Raw genomic sequence first — 21,633 nt, forward strand, 5'->3', positions numbered from 1 at the left:
AAGTAAATAAAATAAATTATAATTAAATCATGGCAATAATGAAAATAAAATTAAAAAGTATTTTACGTATTGAAAAATTTGGTGGCCCTGAAAAGGGCCATTCGAATTGAATTGAATAATTACATTTAAGAGTTGCTTTTTTCAGTCTTTTTGGGCAAAAAAACAGCCTGGATATTGGGTAAGACACCTTGAGCGATGGTAACTCCAGAAAGAAGTTTGTTCAACTCTTCGTCGTTACGGATGGCCAACTGAAGATGACGTGGGATGATTCTAGTCTTTTTGTTGTCACGAGCGGCGTTACCAGCCAACTCCAAGACTTCAGCGGCCAGGTATTCTATAACAGCGGCGAGGTAGACTGGAACACCAGCATCAACACGTTCTGCGTAGTTTCCTTTACGCAACATACGATGGATACGACCCATCGGGAACTGGAGCCCGGCGCGGCTGGAACGAGTCTGACTTTCCCTTTACTTTACCACCTTTACCACGACCGGACATGATTGAGTTTTAGGAGGAATAGAAAACGAGTCACAAATATACTGACTGACGCGCAGTCTGGAAATTATACTGCAGCCCGAAAAAAAACGAAGGATATCAATTTTTGATAGGACCTTCCGAGCTAATGCAAGCAGACGATTCATGGTAATGGGGGAAGTAACGTTCTGCACTGTGATTAGATTGCTGGATATCTGACTATTACTATTGTTATTATGATTTGTAATAAGCGCAGTAGACCAATAAAATCACACGTACCCCCACCACTCGTTCTTGATAATTTGATTAGTCCGCTGGGTTCATCGGAAAATTCATAGGACCCCTGGAAATTGGCCGGACTCAAAAAAAAATCTAATTATTGATTAAGCTTTAATTTTCCGTAAATTGCCTCAATTACCAAATTTTCATCATGCCTCCTAAAGCTATTGGAAAAGACATGAAAAAATCTGGAAAAGCCCAGAAAAACATCGTCAAGGGCGATAAGAAAGGAAGAAAGAAGGCGAGGAAGCAGTCCTACGGAATTTACATCTACAAGGTGTTAAAACAGGTCCACCCTGACACTGGTGTGTCTTCCAAGGCCATGAGCATCATGAACAGCTTCGTCAACGATATCTTCGAACGTATCGCCGCTGAAGCTTCAAGGCTGGCTCATTACAACAAGAAATCCACCATTACTTCCCGGGAAATTCAAACAGCTGTTCGTCTGCTGTTGCCCGGTGAATTGGCCAAGCACGCTGTCAGTGAGGGGACTAAAGCTGTAACTAAATACACCAGCTCCAAGTAAATTTCTCATCCTTGAGTGTATCATTAAACCAACGGCCCTTTTCAGGGCCATAAATTTTTCTACACGTAAAAAATTTGAAAAGTTTATAATTGAATTTTATTGGAGGTTTTTTAATTCCTACTTTTTTCAGCCGAATTTAATAATAAATTACTAATATTTTCAAGTATAATTTGGGAAAAATATTCGGTTATTAAATTCACGATTCTTGGTTTATGTACTGATAATTTTATTTGACCAACTTAATTGTTAAATATCTTTTTTAATAATTGTTTTTTTTTTTTCTAAAAATTGTATATTTAAAATCTGAAATTTTATTGTATATTTCTTTTCATATTATTTAGAGTAGCAGTACCGTTTTTTGGCCAGTTTACATTTGAATTAATTTATAAAAAATTATAATATTGTAATCATATTTTTATTGAATAAATTTTTTACTAATTAATACTAATAACTACCATTTTTTTTTTTTCGACAGTTAATTTAAGGACATCCAAATATTCTCCTAGTGTAAAAATGTCCATAAAAAAATAAAATGTAGAAATATTTTTGTTATACGTCTTAAAATTAATTTTCAAACATTTTTGAGGAAATTTTAGAAAAATTTAGAAAAATAATTATTAACATTTAATTGGCTGATAAAAATATAGCACTTTGAATTACACCGCAACAATTAACAACACCGCAAGAGATCCTTAGCATTAAAATTTATTTATGCTTACTGTTTAACTAAAATGGCTAAAATCTAGCATTCAAAAAATCGCGGTTACTTATGCGCCGGATAACTGCGCAAACGGTGTGGCCGAGTCAAATACAGGCTTGAAAAAAATGGAAGTTCCTTGTGACTTTTCATAGAAAATATAAAATATCTCCGTAATCAATGGCATCATAAATTTCAACATTTTATCTTTTATAGTAGGTTAGGTATTTGTTGTATTTATTTTGTTCGAAAACGATTAGGAAGGTTAGGACTCAGGTCAAATAATTTCAACATCTGCTCCTTTGTCCTCTAATCTTATTGTACTTTCTTTGTCTTTTTGTTGAAAATTTTTCTCTCAAAAAGTATTACTTTAAGCTAGTCATTATTCAGTAGACAGATAATGAAATACAATTAAAGGTCCAAATAATAGGAATGAGATATTCATTTACTGAAAATTGAATGACTTTCTAGAAGAGACGTATTTTGTAAAAATGTATACTTGAAAAAAAAAAACTCAATACTTAACGTGTACATATTTCTTTTTTTAAATAATTTAAGTATTTAAAATTATTTTTATAAGCCCCGCATAGGTCAAAAATACTCAATATTAAAATTTGTAAGGATTATTGTTAGAACTTGATGTTTTTTTTAAACAATTATAATTCATTAATGAAAATTAAAATTTTTCCATTAATAATTTTTTTTTAAACTGATTTAAAAATACTTAAAAAGAATTTTACGTATTAAAAAATTTATTGGCCCTGAAAAGGGCCGTTCTGATTAAGTTAAGTGTTTAAAAATTGTTAATAGAGAATTTAATTTTTAGCAGTAGTTTTTCTTGCAGGAGCTTTGGCAGTTTTAGGAGCCGCGACCTTTTTAGGTTTGGGTGCTTTAGGCTTAGCAGTTGGGCCCTTGGCAGCTTTCTTGGCTTTAGGAGCAGCTGGCTTCTTAGCTTTGGGTTCAGCAGCAGCTTTAGGTTTAGCTGGAGCTTTGGCCTTCTTCTGAGAAGCTGGTTTCTTGGCAGCGGCTTTTTTGGGTCCAGTGGCTTTCTTGACAAAAGTTTTAACCTCACCGGTTTTCTTAGCGGTTGGCTTCTTGGCAGCAGCTTCTTTCGGCGCAGCTTTCTTCTTGTCAGCAGAAGAAACCTTGGACTTTGGCTTGGCAGCAGCTTTGGCGACTCCAAGCTTGAATGATCCAGAAGCTCCTTTTCCTTTGGTTTGCACTAAAGTTCCTTTTTCGACGGCGGCCTTGAGGAACTTCTTGATGTAAAGGGCCTGCTTTTCAACGTCGACCTTGTAGATGACGGCGATGTACTTCTTGATGGCCTGGAGCGAAGAACCGTGACGTTCAGCAAGAGATTTTAAAGCAGCAATCACCATGTCACCGGCACTGAGGTGAGTTGGTTTAGTGGCTGGTTTTTTGGCCTGGACTTCCTTCACTTTTTTAGGATTATTGACCTTGGCGATAATTTTCTGCTCAACTAGAGATGGAACAGCAGCGACTTCGGTGTCAGTCATTGTAGAGTTTTTTGTAAAGTAAATTATACTTTCAGTTTCACTAAACGTTCGTTACGACAGCGATAGCGCTGAAATTTCAAGCCACGAGTTTCGACCAGTAGCGCGGACCATGAAGAGAGGCGCGCTCACTTTTCACCCAATTTTTGTCCCCGGATTTTATTCAACAGTGTTAGGTCTAAAGTTTATTTATTTTTTATAAGTTATCTATCCGATAAATTTTTTTATAAAATATCCTTAATTTTATAATGGAATATTCAATAATTATTTCTAATAATTTACTTGTCAAAAATATCATCGACTAATAAGTTTTATTTAGTGTTTTTAGAGACGCCTAGCCGCTCGATACCCTAGATGCCTCGATAATATTGTTAATAAATAATTAAATAAACATTTAATTTCCATAAAAATTATCGCTAATGATTCTCTAATGTTCATTTTTTTAGAATAAATTTACACTAATTAAAAAAATACATTTATTACGAACGTATGCTCACATTTAGTCAGCTTCTCCAAGCAAATTTTTTAGTCTTGGACTACTTATTATTATTCCCGATTTATTCGTTAATTTATAGGAAAAAATGTTAGTAATTTTTCCAAAAGATACTTTTTTTACTTTTTTAAAAATATTATTTTTTTATCAAGTCAATAATCATAAGATTTTTTGCTTTTTAACTAACTAAAGTGTTATTTAGTCGAGTCGCATTTTTTCTACGCATGTAATTCAATCACAAAAAAAAAAAACTTACTTTTTATTTCTTTATTTAGTAAAATAATATTTTTGAAAAGAATAAATTATTGTTAAATTGTAAAAGAAAATAATTCAAGTAAATTTTGAAAATTTTTTATTAAAATATAAAATTTAATATAACACCATAAATGTTAAATAAAAATCTTATCAATTAATATTTAACTGATATTTGAAATCAACTAAGTAATATCTTGCAGAAAAACCCGTAATTAAAATTAAAAAAAAATTTTTAAAGAAAAATTTTCCCTCTCTGATGACGTTGCAATTTCTGATTGGAGAAAATGACTACCTGGGGGTTAAAATTACAGGTTCATCATTCCCATAGTACAGCAAATTAAACTGCACAATTAATTACTTCTCTTCCCCCACTACTTTCTTAAGTTGAATTAGTGGATTTCTACTATTTGGTAGTCAAAATTCACTATTTTGGATGTCCAAAGTATACCGCGGTATACTTTGAACAACAAAAATAGTAGATATCCACCAATTCAACTTTAGAGAGTAGTACTCGAAGGTTTAGAGTAGGTTCATACCTGGGACTTTAACCTTCGAGTAGAAGGAAAATCACTACATTTTATCTTGTGCCTTCAAGTGAGCTACTTGAGTTCCTGAAACCACGTGCAATTCAGTGCAATTCAGTAAATTTAATATTTTTTTCAAAGTTTGAAGTTAAAGTGAACTCTTGTTACGATGGCGAGTAAATAGTACACCCAAGAAAAGTTGAGTAGATTACCAAGTGCCAAAGAGGGTATCAGTGCTAGTCAAGAACTAGATTATAAACGGCAAGCTGCGTTCTTGATAAGTGACATGGGCCAGCGGCTGAAAGTGTCTCAATCGTGCATTAATACAGCGACTGTATTCATGCATAGATTTTATGCATACCACCCGCAATCGAAGTTTAATAAGCGTTCGGTTGCGTGTGCCGTTTTGTTCCTGGCTGCAAAACTCAAGGAGACACCTGTGAGCTCCGAGATGGTGGTCAAAACCATGCACCTGTGCTTGGAGAAAAATCTGAAGAAGGTTGACGTTCATTCGGAAGACTTTAAGCAAAAGTTAGTGAATTAATTACCGACGAATTAATTTTACTAACGACTCTGGGGTTCGAGACGGAAATTGGAAATCCGCATAATTATGTGTTCGAGTTCTGCCAGAAGTTGAAGGTGAGCAAGGAATTTACGCGCCTTGCTGACAAGATAGCAACGCACTGTCTTCAATTAACTTCGATGTGTTTGAGGTTTACACCTAAAGACATTGCTGTTTATTGTCTTCATCTCACGCATAAGTGCTCCCAATTCAAGATCCAGAACACCGTCGATGGACAATCTTGGCTCCAGTGCTTGAATTCCAAGGTCAATGATAGACTTTTGTGGAAAATGGATAAAGAGTTCAAAAGTTGCTTGGACATGTGTTCTTCACGGATTCAAACTCGTGTCACGAGCGCTTTTGTGACAAATTCTGTTTCTCCTACGTCGAAAAAAAATGAAAAGTCTGGAGATCAAAAACCAGCTCAACGGCCAAAAATTAGTTTTAAGGAATATATTGCTAGAAAAAGGAACCTCGAAAATGAGAGTGATAGCAATAATAATTCCAGTGATAATAATATTAATTATAATGATAAAAATTTATCTATAAAGTCAGTGCCAAGATCAGATAAATCTGTAACATGTGTAAAAAATTCTTCTCTTGAAACTACTGACACAGTCAGTGGAAAAAGTCGCAAACGAAAAGAGAGTTCAGATTTAAATGATCTGTCGACATCTGCTAAAAAATTCAAGCCAAGTTGGAGAATTCATTATTAGTAAATTTAATCTTAAGTATATGTAAATATAATTTTTAAACTATTGACAAAGCTATCACCAAATATTACAAAACCAATGGCCCTTTTCAGGGCCACAAATTTTTCTACACGTAAAAAACTTGAAAAGTTTATAATTATTCAATTTAATTGGATGCTTTATAATTCTTACTCTTTTCAGGCAAATTTAATAATTAATTTTTAATGTTTTCAGGTATAAGTTAAGAAAAATAATGGATTAATAAATTCATGATTCTTGGTTGATTATTATTAAAGTTATTAATTGATGGTAAATAATTTTATTTGTTTAAATTTAATGTTAAATATCTATTTTTTTTTAATTGTTTTGTTTTCAAAAAATTGTGTATTTAAAGGTTGAAATTTTGTTATATATTTTTATTTATTTATTCTCTAATTAAATTTTGTAAATAAATAATTAAATTAATAATATAAATAATTAAATTAATAAATAAATAAAAAATAGCTTAGATGTATAACGAATTAACCTAGTTTATTTTATAACACTGAAGTTGACAGTGGTTAGAAATTTTTCTAGAATTTTGTAGCAATAAAATTATTATGAAAAAAATTAAATAAAAAAATTCCAGATGTGAAAATGAAAAGAAAAAAAAATAATTAATAGAAATTTTTTTTATTGAAATTGATTCCTTATAAAATAAAAGGAAAATTGATATTTGTCAGCTAGTTTAAGTATCATATTTATTTTTCAAGAAAAATCTAAAAATTGTCAAGTATGAAATAACACTGAAGTTGACAAATATTAAAAAATTTTTTTTTAATTTTGTAGCACTGAAATTATAAAAAAAAAAAATTTTATTAAAAAGTTTCAAAAGTGAAAATTAATAAAAATTACAAGTGAAAATTTTTAAAAGCATTTTTTTATTGTAATTAATTTTTTTAAAAAAATTTTTAAAATGACAGCTGACCGCCAATTTCAGAATCATAATTTCCCGCGGTTTTATTTTGTGTCCAGATGGCGCGCAAACTAGTTCCATCTTGTATGACAAAATAACAGCGCACACAAGTGTAATACGAACACACATAAACTTACCCCCACAAATATTTGTGAAACGTGAGATATACGTAGTAATTACGCGCCTGCGCAAAGGTTGTTTACAACTGCGGAGCTCACGATACACACACATGACCTTTTCAAGATGGACACGAGTATACTTAATGGTAGAATCCCGCGTGCGACGTAAACGTGTCATTATAAATCGGTGATTACAACAACAATAACACCAAAAAAAAAGGTAAATCCAAAGAAAAACTTATAAAACAACAGCCTATACATATTGACAGTTCTTACAATAATAGTGACGTTCGAGTATTTGAGTAAAATAAAGTGTCAAGTGTCTACATCAAGGGATTAAAAACAGAAGTGACGCTGCGTCGTGGTGGCAGTAACGACAGCAATCAAATATGTACAAGTAAGTAGACAATAATCTAAATACATACGTTCACTTGTTATTGCGTTTACCAAAACAACACATACTTATTTTGTTTATCCAATCATTTACCTAACTAATTATATTGTTTTATAATTATTACCAGGTGTTGATGCTGTACGAGGCTGTTTATAAGGCATTTTATTATTTTCCTGTTATCATCATCATTATTATTATTATTTTTATTTATTTTTTTCTAAAACATCTGGAGTTTATTTTTTTTTAATTGTGGACCTTGAGCCCTCTAGGTCAATACTGCTAAATAAACATTGCAATAAGCAATAAAAAATAAAATAATAACAATTATAATTACTATTTTTATTATAATTATACTTACAACGTTTCATTGCCACATACATAGCCAATTTATGTGAGGTAGTATACATTTTTTTTTTTTTCAAATTAAAATTTTTTCAATGCGGAAAAAAATTTTTTTTTTTAAATTTAAAATTTAAAGGTTAAAATTTTGATAGAAATTTTCATTTAATTTCTTACAGGAATTTAAAAATCCAAAAATTGATGATAATGAAGTTAGCGGTCAGCTGTTAATTTAAATAATTTTTTTACCAAATTTTAAAAATTTTAATTAATTTTTACATGTGAAACTTTTCTATTAAATTTTTTTTTTTATTAATTTAATTACTATAAAATTCCAAAAAAATTTTTAAAATCTGTCAACTTCAGTGTTATAAAAATTGATGAAAATGAAGTTAGCCGACATTTGAAAATTTTTAGAAATTTTTTATTGAAAAAATAAAAAAAAATTTCACCTGTAAAAAACTTGAAAAACTATAAGTGTAATTTTTTAGAAATATCTTAGTTGTAATTGAATTAATTAAAAAAATTAAAAATTTTCAGACGTCTGCTAACTTCAGTGTCATTAAAATTGATGATTAAAGAGTTGAATTTAATTTTCTTTTTTTATTTTGATAGATTTTAATGATCGTGTTGGTGAGATTTATTGGTATGGTGTGTTGACAAAGATTCTAAAACCAATAAATGTGTATTTTCCCTTGGATCCACTGTATGATAGGGTTGATGGCCTATCTAGTGATAGTAGATGGGAAATAAAATTCCAAGGTGCGTGTTGAGGGTTGCGCGGCTAAAGAATACGATGTACACACACTAATTCACTGATATAGTGTGTATATGTATACATAAATATGTGCGGATGTGGATATATGTGTAAAAAGGTGGTAGGAGAACCCAAAAAGGCGTTCCCTAACCTCTGAGTAAATGGGAACAAGTCGATTGGAAATAGTATAGTATATTCAACCTAAATCACATGTTTTGTATGTAATCGATTATTTATTTTTATTTTTTTGTTTTGTTAATATGAGGATATGTGTTTAGGCTTACTCATTCGCCTTCCTGAGTGTAGGTGTATGTTTTGTTTATCATGACTATATTGAAACGGTTAATGATAATTTAATTAAACAAAATAACTTGTTTTTTAGCCCGCGTTTATTACCTTTTTTTTTTTATTGTTAAACTCATATTTTTAAATTGTTTTGTTTTTTAGGTGCAACAATTGAATTTGTGTATGTGTGCGTTGGAATTTTTTTTAACAAGATTGTAGTGGATGAACTTGAGGTTTTATTTTCGAACAACGTTTTTTCGGCAATTGACGTTAATTGTTTATTTTGTTGATTAATCATTAGTTTAAAGTTAATTCTGTTGATGTTATTTTAATAGCTCTGTTTTTTTGGGTTTTTTTTGTTATCTACAAAATTATATTTATTGAAAATTGATTGGAGCTATTTATAATTTCTAGTTAGACTCGTGTTTTGATTAATTGAATTTTTTATTCGAGTTAAAAATTATTTTTTTTTTAGTTAACTATTTCTTAACTTGAGTAATAGAATTTTTTTTTTAATTGAAATAATTTATAAAAATTTTAAACAATTTTTTTGTTGACGAAATTTAAATAGTAAAATTTTAAAAAGTAGCGTATTTTTTTTGTGAATATTTCATTTATTTATTTAAAATTAAAAAATCATAATATTAATTTTTATTAGAAAATATTTATAAAAAATATTTTTTTTTTGTATATTTAAACCGATTTAATATTTAATTTAGAAAATTAATAATTCATTAAAATTTTTAAGATATAACTCCAAAAAAATATTCAATAAAAAAATTATCTGTTCCAGATTTGCCTGAAAAAATCTCCAATTATGTGAACAATCCAACAAGAATAAATCATCGCTACCAAGTAGAACCCAACTAATCAAAATAAAGACGATTTTATTCACAACGACGGCGATGTCTTCTAGTCGGGGCCAGTCAACATCTACGGGGCCCATAGTACGCTGTGGACATCTCCGTAAAAGTGGTTCCTTGATATCAGGGTTAAAACCTCTGAAGAAAAAGTACTTCGTATTGCGTGGGGACTCTCCAGGGCACCCGGCATGTCTCGAGTACTACGATAACAAGAAAAAGTTCGACAACAAGCAGCAGCCAAAGCGTACAATTACCATGAAAAGTTGCTACAATATAAATCGGCGTAATGACACCAAACACAAGCATGTAATTGCACTCTACACTAAGGACGGGTGCTTTTCCCTGATACTCGACAGTGATAAAGATGTCGATGATTGGCTCACCGCAATGCTGCTCCTTTCCGGTGATGTTCCTGATGGTGAATTACCACGTCCTACATTCGGTAAATATTTCCATTTATTTAGTTTATTTTTAAATTGACAATTCATTAATGTTTTTATAAATTTATAGAACACGTGTGGGAAGTTACTTTGCAAAAGAAAGGTCTTGCTGAACGGATGAACATAAATGGATCCTATCGACTTTGTTTGACTGATCATTCGCTGAGTTTAATAAAAGCTGGGGACAAAAAATCCGACTGCCTTGAATTTTTAGTAATTATATTTTAATTATTTGTTTATAAATTTTATTTTTTATAAGAACGATAGATTAATATTGGTATCGTTCTTTATGAGTCTGAAATAAGAAATTTGACCAGACTGTTAATAGTTAGTTGCTTAATTAGAAACATTTTTGAAAATTTTATAGTCAAAGCTATTTGTAATGACATCGCTTAAAATTATGGAGTAGATAGAATTTTTTTTTTTTTTACTTTTAACAATAACTTTATTTATTTAATTATTAATCATTATTAAAATATATTTTTAAAGGCTCTAGCGTCCAAGAAATTTTTTTATTTATTTTTCAGAAATTACATTTATGAGTTCACTTTTTATAAAAGACTTTTTATTCTTAAATGTTAAAAAAAAAAAAAAAAGTAAAATAAAATAATTTATTAAACATTTTGGTGAGAAACATAATCATAAGCTCACAGATTTATTTCTAGTAAATAAAATCTACCATTAGTGTAAAAGCATTTTCTGAAATACACAAATTTTTTTTATGTCTACGTAGTTAACCGATATGACGCAATATGATGCAATAGTTTTACGAACTAAATCTTTATTTCTAATACGCAAAAACAATTAACTATTTTATTTATAAATAATTTAATTTTTTTTATGCATCGGTATTTATTTTCTTTTTGATAATTAAATATTTAAATTATTTGTTATTTTTCAAGCTATTTATTAATAATATCTTGATTAAATATGGATTATGAATATTTAAATATAAATAACTTTATTATCAAGGCTATTGTATTTATTATCTCACATATATTAATACTTTCCGTAATTATGAAAACTTTTCACATAAATATGAGAAAATAGTTTTGATATAATACTAAAAAATTTGTTTTTATTTTTTTCTGCGCGTAGACGGTGATTCTATCGATAATGCCGCATACAGACGTTCACGGTCTAGATGTTGTGAAAATTACAGGAAATTTCTATAGTACATTTTTTAATAACAGATTGTTTGAATATCAGAATTAAAAGCCAAAACAGTTTTTTTTTTTTTTTTTTTTTTTTTTTTTTTAACAGGTACAAGGAAAAAAGTAAACAGTAAAATTCACCCGGATTCCGGTTAATTTTTATAGTTTTAAACAGTAAAGTATTTTTTTTTTGGAAACCGACGTATTTTTTTATGAAATGTGCAGAAATGCAAAAAAAAAAAATTTTCTTCAAACTAAAAATTTTGTTGGACTTAGAAAAAAAAATAAAATTTTTATTATACGCCCTTATAGCATCCGAGGTGGATCCCAGGAGCCACAAAATTTTTTTTTGCACATTTCGGACAAAAATACGCCGATTTCTAAAAAAAAATTTTTTTATAAAAATTTTTCAGTAAAAATTCTACTCTTAAAATATATATTTTACCAATCCAAGCAAGTCAATAATTAGAATTTTATTTTTAATATTGTTTTTAAAATTTACCATTTAGTATGGATCCTCTTAGATTATAACACTGAAGGTGACAGACAATAGAAATTTTTTTAGAATTTTATAACAATTAAATTATTATGAAAAAAATTTATTAAAAAATTTTCACATATTAAAATTAAAGAAAATTTTTGTAATTAATTTTTTATAATAAGAGGATCCATACTAAACAAATAATTAAAAGCTAGCTGTTAAAAAAACACGTGAAAAAAATAATGATAATTTTATATGTGGTAAATATATGTAACCTTTATTGCAATTGTAAATGTACAAAAAAAGGCAATATCTATCTAATTTATTAATTAAAAACAATAAAAAAATACTAATAAAAAATAAAAATTTTCAGCTGACAACTGTTCGAAGATGCGGGAGCATGGAGCGTTATTTTTATATGGAAGTCGGGCGTTCAGCAGTGACCGGTGAAGGGGAGTACTGGATGAAAGTCGAAGACGCAAATATTGCTCTAAATATGCACACAGCAATATTAAACGCGATGAGCAGCAACGCGAGCAATCGCGACAAAGAGGATTCAGCGTCTCTGTCAGCAAAGACACGAATGCGAAGTTTTTCGGCGAATGAAGCGAGCAAGCCGATAAGTGTTCTAGGTGTTCGACGTCCCACTTCTAAGCTACACGGTTTTTCACCTCTGGGTAAGAATATTTCTTAGTAATTTTACTTATTCATTTATTCATTTATATATATTCATTTATCAAAGAGGGCTAGTTGTACGTTAAATAAAAAAATAGACGGTAAATGTTAGAGTAGAGTGTTAGAATAGTAACATACGTGGGTCGTGGGACTTTACAGAAGAGCAAACAGATCATGAGGATCCATCGGTACTTAATGGACATGTACTGGATAATAGAGAGCTGAATTCTGAATCAGCTACTGCTACTACATCAATCAGTTGTAGTCAATCACTGATTCACACGTCTGCAAATTTACTTACGGGTCTGTTTTCTATCACAGTAGTAGTTGTTTACTCCTCATCATTTTTATTTTTGGTATTTTTTAATTTTTTTTATCATCCACAATTTTTATTCCAAATATTTTTTTGAAAATTTTAAATCTTTGAGGGGGATAGCCACTGTAACGATCCAAAAAATAGGTGATTTCTTTTTTTTTATTTATTTAATAATGGCGAGGTATACAAAATAATTTTTGCAATAGTGGATACAATAATACAATAACAATAAAAATACTTATGATTTAAATTTAATTTTTTATAAGTAACTTAGTTTAAGCCTCTTGCTCAATTAAATAATTAAACAGTTTGGTTTTAAAGACCTCAATACTGATTTTTGGGAATTTTTTTGACTAAGATAATAACGGAATTTGGGGATCGGATTTTTTTTTGTTTTATAAAGAATACATTAAAGATTATTCTCCTAAATTTTTATTAAAAAATATCATGTTGTTACAAAGTTATTAGCATTTTTGTGGATCACCTAGGGGATTTTGAATTATATTTATTTAAGTTTTTTAATAAAATTTTTTTACCTAAGAAAATAAAACAACTTAAATATGTAAAAATCATATAAATTTATAATAACAAACAATATTTGATACAATTAAGCAAAACTCGCGAGGAATTGTAAGCGTATTATTAGACATTAAATTACAATCATGCAATTGCAAGAACTGATGTATAAATTTAAATATGTCAATAAATATCTTTAATATAAAAATTTAAAAAAAAGGGATTTTGAAAATTTGGATTTTAAAAAAATGGTGACATATTAAAAATTTTTTCGTTTTTTTTTTTTGGATTCAAACAACCCTAAAAAATCTTAAAAATCAAAATTTTCAAAATTCTTTACGTGCAACGATAGCTGTCATAAAAATGACTATAACTCGGAAAATATTCGGAATTTTCATACATATTTTTGAATATATAAATTTTGATTTAACAAAAAAAAAATTTTTTTTTTTAAATTTCACAGTGGCTATTATCACTCTAAATTTTTTTTCAAATATTATGTACCAAAAAAAAAAAAATCAAAACCCTTGGATGATAAAAACTTGAAAATACTGGCAATAAAAAAAAAAAAATTATGAATCTTCATTGATCATTGTAAAAAAAAAAAAAAAATGCTTATGGGTTTGCTGAGCTTAAATACATGTTACCAGAGCATGGCTAAAATGGCGATTATTAGGGTCAGGCTGTAGGACTAATGGATTAAGACTAGGGGCTTGTAAATAAAAAAAAAAAAAAAAAATATTGGGCGAAATGGGTTTGCAGTTGGTGCAGGAACTAGAAGCCTTGGAACTTATACGATCGGTGGTTCAGCTACCAAAAGACGTCATTCATTAGCGACCCAGTCGATCTGTACCAATAAATCCCAACCCATAATCACAGATGTTGCATCACCAATATCATCTCCAACATCAACAACTACTTGTACATCATCAACAACAATCAACACAAACTCTACGACAAAATCCCATCAGAGAACCCTGTCGCTGCCCTTAGCCGCTGTTATCAATCAAACGCAAGCATCCAAAAGACCCGTATTACGCTGTATGTATTTTATTTAACAACTCACTTCTCCTCCCTTCCTATCCTTACATTTTCCTCCTATGTTCTGCACATTTTAACACGCTTATCATTTTTCAATGTATCAAGTATTTATATTTAACTGTAAATATCGATTTATCTTAATTAACATGCATTAGAATTAGTGGTGGTAAAGTTTATTTTTACAAACAATTGATGTTCTTTCAATAATTATAATTATTACTTATTTTTTAGTTCAAGGTGATTCCTGTATTATTCCTGGAGAAATTTATCATGTGAAAATAATTGGTAAATATTTACAAGTGGGGTCAAACATTTTAATTTTCATTTTTTTCACGAAATTTCTAATTGATTTTATTGACATAATTTTTTTTGAAAAATACATTAAAAAATAAACAATTAAAAAAAAATTAATTATTACAATTTTAACAAATTGTCCAAAAAAATTAATTAATTTTTTAGAAAATTGTGATATTCAATTTTTTTTTTTGTTTTAAATTGTTCGTTTTTTTTTTTTTTTTATGTACTTTTCAAAAAAATATATATCAAAAGAAGATAAAATTTTTTCCAACTTTCAAAGATGATTTTTTAATTGAAATATTAATTTTTTGGTATTTTCGATGTCACCACCATAAATCGGCTGTAAAAAAAATTATGATGATTCATCAATTCATCTATTTTTTATGGCTAAAAATAGGTTTGACCCCACTTGTAAAAAATCGAATTTTTTTAATAAATTTTTCTAACTCTAATTTATTAAAAAAAATAATCAGATGTCTCAATTTCAGTATCCAAAAATTATATTTAAAAAAAATCATCAATTGTCAGTAAATCTCCATAAACTTCGCATCGCTAAATTGGGATGCTTAAATAAAAACTATCTTCAAAAACTGGAAAAAAAAAAAAAAACTAAAATTTTTTTTTCCATCCCGAAAAAAAATGCCAATCCAACTGACTGACCAAAAAATTGATTACAGGTACGGGTCGCGACCGTTGTGACAGTCTTCCATCGCGAGCACGGACCACCAGCGAAGGACTACCAACACCTCTACTACCTCACCCGCGAACGAGCCACCTGACGCCTCACCCGACTCGTCCTCACTCAATGTACACTCGGGGTCTATCGTACTCTCCACCAGTGTCATCAATGCCGATAAGCCCGGCGTCAAACGCGTGTTCGACGGATTCCGCTGGATCCTCTCTGTCAATGGACGACCAGACGGACATCATGGACGAGAGCGTGATTGCGGGTCGGTACGGGCACTCTTTGACCCCCGACGAGCCGGTGATCCTCGAGGAGAACATGGACGACTACGCTCATTGGTCAACGAGTTCCCACTTGCAGCAAAAGTACTCGCCTAACTTCAAGTCCCACTCGTCATCCCAGCAGAGTTCCTACGTGGAGATGCACAGCCCCTGCGGATCCAGTCCCGGTCGTGGAACTTTGGGACCTGGTCCAGGAGTCGTTCAGAACAACATGGCCGGGAACGGTCCCAATTCCGGGATCTACTGTCCCAATTCCGGAACGTATTTGCCGATGAGTCCAGGAACGGCAGTCCATAGTCACTCTCACTCGCGAGCTTCCTCGTTGATCGAAGAAGCGACGTTGCCTGACGGCTACGTTCCGATGGCTCCGGTTGGCGACGACGAGTACGTCGACATGGACCCCGCGAACCAAAATGGACACTCATACCACGACGATATGATGTCCCAGCACGGAAGCAGCTGCTCAGTAACTTCTGGAACGCCTAGTACTGATCTGCGCTTCAGCGAGTACCCGCTGGACAAAGTTGCCAGTTATCTAACTCCCTCTGAGGAGGATCCGACGAGACCAACGCGTGCCTACTCGGTCGGTTCCAGACCCGATCCAGCGAATCGCCACCGTAAAAACCGCATCGACATCGCGGTCCAAGAAGCTAATCGCGTACGTGCCTTCAGTGTCGGAAGTCGCTCCAAGCGTCCGGAACTGGGTCGTCTGGCGGCAAATATTCACGCACGTCTGCCTACCACTGACGGTACTGCGAACTCTAAGTCTAATTCCGCTCCATTGCTCTCAAGCTCTTGGGGCCATGTTTCGGGGTGCTCTGTTAATTTGGACAGGATGGAGGATCTCATGGAAATGGACTTTTCAAGGAATGTACCGCCTACGACCCTATCCTCAACACCATCTTCGTGCTCACATTCGCACTCTCATTCGCATTCTTATTCCACTGCCACTGATAACAGCTCGTACATGGACATGTCGCCAGGACAACCTCATCCGTCGGTTAATGCTCCTTATGTTGATATGAGCGGTATCAGCAAGGTAAATTTTTGCTTTTCTATTTTTAGTTATTCATTTTGCACACTTTGAATATTTTTATATTTGATTTATTTAAAGTTCAGATGCCAGTCGGAAATACACAACAATTTAACATACTATAAAATTTTGAATTTTAAGACATATATATCAAAATAAAAGAAAAGAAAGAGTGTAATAAACTAATAATAATTTTTATGATCAATTTATTAGTTTTTATAAAAATGAAAAAAAAAATTTTAAAGATTCTTTTAAAATAAATTTCAACATTAATAAATGGTCTAGATAAATAATTCAATATACTATTAAAAGAGAAAAATATAAATTTAATTATTGTTGAAAGGAAATTTATTTAATGTTTTTTGTCAAAAAATAAACATTATTTTTCGACTTAAAATTTTCAAAAATTACAAAATTTTTATTGAAGAAAATTTTTAAATTAGGAAAAAATCCATTTCAGGTGTGAAAAATCCTTTTTCTTATTGATTAAGAAAAATTTTCTTTACAAATTAGTAAAATATAGACTTTTAATAATAAATTATTAAATGGAATGTCCCATATATGACTATTCGAGGTGTGCAGTTTTGAATTAATTAATTTAAAAAAAAAATATTTTATCTAATAAATATATTATTTTAATTTCAGATAAATCGTAATAATAATAATTATAGTAACCTTAATAACAATAACAATAACAATAATAATTATAATAACAACAACAACAACAACAATACAACTGCCAATCATAATCATAATACAATGCATACATCGACAATAACAATGATGCATAAGCCAATAATAAAGACTTTAAAGCCAGTCGTTGAGGCTGTAGGACCATTTGTACGTATGGAAGAATCCCTGGAAGAGTTATTACCGCGGAATATTAGCCCTAAGCAAAATCAACAGGTTTCCTCGCCCATGCAAGAGGATTATATGCAAATGAATGGACCACCAGGTAAATTATTATTATTAAATTTTATTGAATTGTCTATTTTTAAAAGGGCACTTTTTCTTCCTTAGATTTTTTATTGTAAAAAATTTTTAAATTCAAAGTGAAAAAAATTTAATAATGTGTCCTTCTGAAAATAGACGATTGAATAGTTTTCAATAAAATAAAATAAAATAAAATTATCAGGTGTAATGAGAACAGCGCCAGTAGATTTTCCTCAGCCGCGTAAGCCACCAGAAGGCTACGTAGAAATGAATTTCAAAGCGCGGCCAACCATGGAGCAGAATTATATCAACATGACAATGGGCTCTGGATTAAGAACGCGGCGACGTTCAAGACCGAGCAACCACCGCAAAGAGAAATCCCAAAGATCCCAACCAATCGCAATAATGTCGAACAAACCAGCTCAGGCGCCGAGTTTTTTGCCGCTCAATGGAAGCTCGACTTCCGAAAGTTGCGCCAGCACTCCAGCGTCGACGGATGATGCGACACCTACGTCATCTGCGACGATATTCCCATTTTCTCTGAACAGTCCTCAGTCTCCCGTGAAGCCTTTTGGCCGTTCGTCCGGCAACGACAACGACGACAACAACGAGGACGACAAAACCAAGAGCATGACTACGTCATCTGAGTGTTCGCCTGACGGCGACTACGCGCTCATGACTCCTGGAACCGTTCCCCCCACCGCCACCACCACCACTAGCATACCCACTAATAGCAGTAGTAGCGCCACTAGCGCCACCTCAGCGGATTCCGAGAACAAAGAGCGTCCTGGAAGTCCAATTCAATTGAATCCTGCAAAAACGGAACCATTGAGTCCGTTGTCAAAACGATTGACTGAATTGTCGGTCAGTAAAAATCGATCCTCTCCTCAAACTGTTTCATCCTTCGGAACTTCTTCGATAAAAGACTTGACCGATAAATCAGAAACAAAAAGCCTTAAGCGCGAACGCGAGGACAAACCACCCAGTCCTGTTAATCGCGACAAGTCAACAGAACTGCCCCAGAGTCCAGTTGCTAAAAAACTCTCTGAGTTAACGGTTTCTAAAGTTAAAATAAGCAATTCACCAAATGCAAGTCCTACGCCTTGCAATGCCTCGTCGAAGACTTCGGTACTCATTACTAGTTCATCGTCTTCGTCTTTGAAAGCAACGTCGCCTAAAAATCCAGATGATACGACACCGACACTAACGCCAACTGCCACTCCTACACCGACTCCGAGTCCTCTTGATTCTGAAGGATACGAGAAGTTACAGCCAGGTGCTTCTTTGCTCCATTACGCCAGTTTGGATCTTCCGGAATCAAACGGTCCACCGGTTTCGCCTACTCCAGTTCAGGATGGATTTAGGTATGCTGAAATAGACTTTGCTAAGCTCAGACAAAATTAATTACTGTTATTATAATATAAATAATAATAATTTTAATAATAATAATAATAATAATAATAATAATAATAATAATAATAATAATAATAATTGTTATTTTTCTTATTATTATCATTATAATTATTATTACTATTATAATTATTGTTATTATTATTATTAAAAATTTTATGTTTATTTATTTATTTAATAACATTTTTTAATGGATTACTAAATGCCATTTATTTTGTTTAATTAATCAAAGACTTCCGGATAGTTTAGTCGAAATTTTATTATTTTGAATTTATCAGTTATATATAATATGTTTGTATATAGTCAAAGTAAATTTATAAAGATGCTTTAATGTTAATTATTGATTAATATTTCTCTCTCTCTCTCTCTCTCTCTCTCTCTCTCTCTCTCTCTCTCTCTCTCTCTCTCTCTCTCTCTCTCTCTCTCTCTCTCTCTCTCTCTCTCTCTCTCTCTCTCTCTCTCTCTCTCTCTCTCTCTCTCTCTCTCTCTCTCTCTCTCTCTCTCTCTCTCTCTCTCTCTCTCTCTCTCTCTCTCTCTCTCTCTCTCTCTCTCTCTCTCTCTCTCTCTCTCTCTCTCTCTCTCTCTCTCTCTCTCTCTCTCTCTCTCTCTCTCTCTCTCTCTCTCTCTCTCTCTCTCTCTCTCTCTCTCTCTCTCTCTCTCTCTCTCTCTCTCTCTCTCTCTCTCTCTCTCTCTCTCTCTCTCTCTCTCTCTCTCTCTCTCTCTCTCTCTCTCTCTCTCTCTCTCTCTCTCTCTCTCTCTCTCTCTCTCTCTCTCTCTCTCTCTCTCTCTCTCTCTCTCTCTCTCTCTCTCTCTCTCTCTCTCTCTCTCTCTCTCTCTCTCTCTCTCTCTCTCTCTCTCTCTCTCTCTCTCTCTCTCTCTCTCTCTCTCTCTCTCTCTCTCTCTCTCTCTCTCTCTCTCTCTCTCTCTCTCTCTCTCTCTCTCTCTCTCTCTCTCTCTCTCTCTCTCTCTCTCTCTCTCTCTCTCTCTCTCTCTCTCTCTCTCTCTCTCTCTCTCTCTCTCTCTCTCTCTCTCTCTCTCTCTCTCTCTCTCTCTCTCTCTCTCTCTCTCTCTCTCTCTCTCTCTCTCTCTCTCTCTCTCTCTCTCTCTCTCTCTCTCTCTCTCTCTCTCTCTCTCTCTCTCTCTCTCTCTCTCTCTCTCTCTCTCTCTCTCTCTCTCTCTCTCTATTCTTGTTTTTGTCACGGTAAAAACCATTTTGTGTTTATTTCTTTAATGAATGCTGATGATTTTTACGCGCTTGTGGAAATTTATAATGATGAGTGCTTAAAAATTAGGTATCAATTAAATATTCAAATGTATACCTATAAACAAATTTAATTGTGGAGTAGAGTGGGAGGTTGATGTCTATGTGAAAAAAAAAAACCGTACGATAGCTCTAAGTCTTATAAATATTATTACTATATAAATATATATAAATATCGAGATAAATATAAATATATAAATATGAATATATGTATGATATAATATAAAATATAATATTAATGATAATAAATATAAATATACATAGAATTTTTGGCTTTTTTTTATTTATTACAACCCGCTGATTCATTTTTTGGTAATTATTAAATAATTAAAAGCTTTTTGTATTTTTTATATTTTTTATCATTGGATATTTATCAACATTTCATTTTCTTACTTATCATTAAACAGTATAGAAACTCACTCGGTCAGTAACTGTAAATCGATAACTTTCTATATAGCCGATAGGTAATAATTTTTTAAAAATATCTTGAACAAAAAAGTAAACTTAAATTTTTTTTTTTTAATTAAAGAAAATTTAATAGGAATGAAAAATTTTAATTTCTTTGTTTGTTAATTTCTTTTTTTAATTTTTTTTTTAAGCATTTATAATTTGTATCTTGAGTTTTCAAAATCACCGCTAGATGACTCATTAACGTTTTTTGTTCACACACAAGAATCCTGCAAAGAATATTTTATAAAAAAAATTTTTAAACAGTAAGCAATTTATTAAAAATAAAAAATTAAACAGAAAATTTTGTAAGAATTTTGAATTAATTAGAAAAGATTTTAAAATTGAGTCTCATTTATTAAAATAAAAAAAAAAAATTTTTTTTTAACTTAGAAACTTTTCTACTTAATTCAAGAAATTTAAATTCTTCAAAATAATTTTTTTGGTTCCAAAAAAATTTTTTTTTAATCGAGTTAATTTTCTTGAAGTAGTTAATGAATTTTTTATTGTACATATTATTGAGAAACATTGAAGGTGAAAATCTCAAAATTTTACAAATTAATTTTTGGATGAAAGAAATATATTTAACATAAGAAATAAATTTTTTCAGAACTTGATAATTTTTTTCCGGAATTTTAATTATTGATAATTTTTTGTTCGATAATTTATTAAATGAAAAGACAAATAATTATTATATTTTGATAGTAAAATCAAAATTCTATTGAAAAAAATGAAATTTGAGAATTTAAAATGAATTATCACTTTGTTTTTCTTTTAACCGAAGATATTAAAGTACATTGACATTTTTGTTCACCATTACATAAATCTCGAAAGGGTCGACACTAAAATATTAAATTCATTATTTAAAAGCTTCTGCTCTTCAGAAATAAAACAGTAATATTATCTTCCATTGAAAATTCCACTTTCGTATTATT

The 21,633-nt window shown here is 31.2% G+C and overlaps 3 protein-coding genes and 1 pseudogene across 9 annotated transcripts; 2 read left to right on the forward strand and 2 right to left on the reverse strand.

Annotated features, from left to right (window-relative positions):
* Positions 1–77: 77 nt before the first annotated feature.
* Positions 78–513, reverse strand: LOC141532902 (histone H2A-like; annotated as a pseudogene).
* Positions 514–654: 141 nt separating this feature from the next.
* Positions 655–1,329, forward strand: LOC141532903 (histone H2B-like). Its single transcript, XM_074251502.1, has one exon. It carries the CDS (start codon positions 905–907, stop codon positions 1,277–1,279), a length of 375 nt encoding a protein of 124 aa, XP_074107603.1. The 5' UTR covers positions 655–904; the 3' UTR covers positions 1,280–1,329.
* A 1,398-nt stretch (positions 1,330–2,727) lies between these two features.
* LOC141532899 (histone H1-like) lies at positions 2,728–3,560 on the reverse strand. The gene has a single exon (XM_074251498.1). It carries the CDS (start codon positions 3,491–3,493, stop codon positions 2,792–2,794), a length of 702 nt encoding a protein of 233 aa, XP_074107599.1. The 5' UTR covers positions 3,494–3,560; the 3' UTR covers positions 2,728–2,791.
* A 3,670-nt stretch (positions 3,561–7,230) lies between these two features.
* Chico (insulin receptor substrate 1 chico) lies at positions 7,231–19,394 on the forward strand. 7 transcript variants are annotated; one of them, XM_074251482.1, is made up of 11 exons: positions 7,231–7,487; positions 7,612–7,880; positions 8,439–8,585; positions 9,659–10,170; positions 10,239–10,381; positions 12,177–12,480; positions 12,638–12,781; positions 14,073–14,351; positions 15,326–16,653; positions 17,293–17,602; positions 17,783–19,394. In XM_074251482.1, exons 4-11 carry the CDS (start codon positions 9,771–9,773, stop codon positions 18,982–18,984), a joined length of 4,110 nt encoding a protein of 1,369 aa, XP_074107583.1. In that variant the 5' UTR covers positions 7,231–7,487; positions 7,612–7,880; positions 8,439–8,585; positions 9,659–9,770; the 3' UTR covers positions 18,985–19,394. The 7 variants fall into 7 exon arrangements, with proteins under 7 accessions (XP_074107583.1, XP_074107584.1, XP_074107582.1 ...); XM_074251483.1 differs by lacking the exon at positions 8,439–8,585; XM_074251481.1 differs by lacking the exons at positions 7,612–7,880; positions 8,439–8,585.
* The last annotated feature ends 2,239 nt before the right edge of the window (positions 19,395–21,633 follow it).

This window comes from Cotesia typhae, unplaced genomic scaffold (assembly GCF_013202065.1).
Source record: "Cotesia typhae breed Kobodo isofemale line unplaced genomic scaffold, CoteBio_Ctyphae contig_69, whole genome shotgun sequence".
NCBI lineage: Eukaryota > Metazoa > Arthropoda > Insecta > Hymenoptera > Braconidae > Cotesia > Cotesia typhae.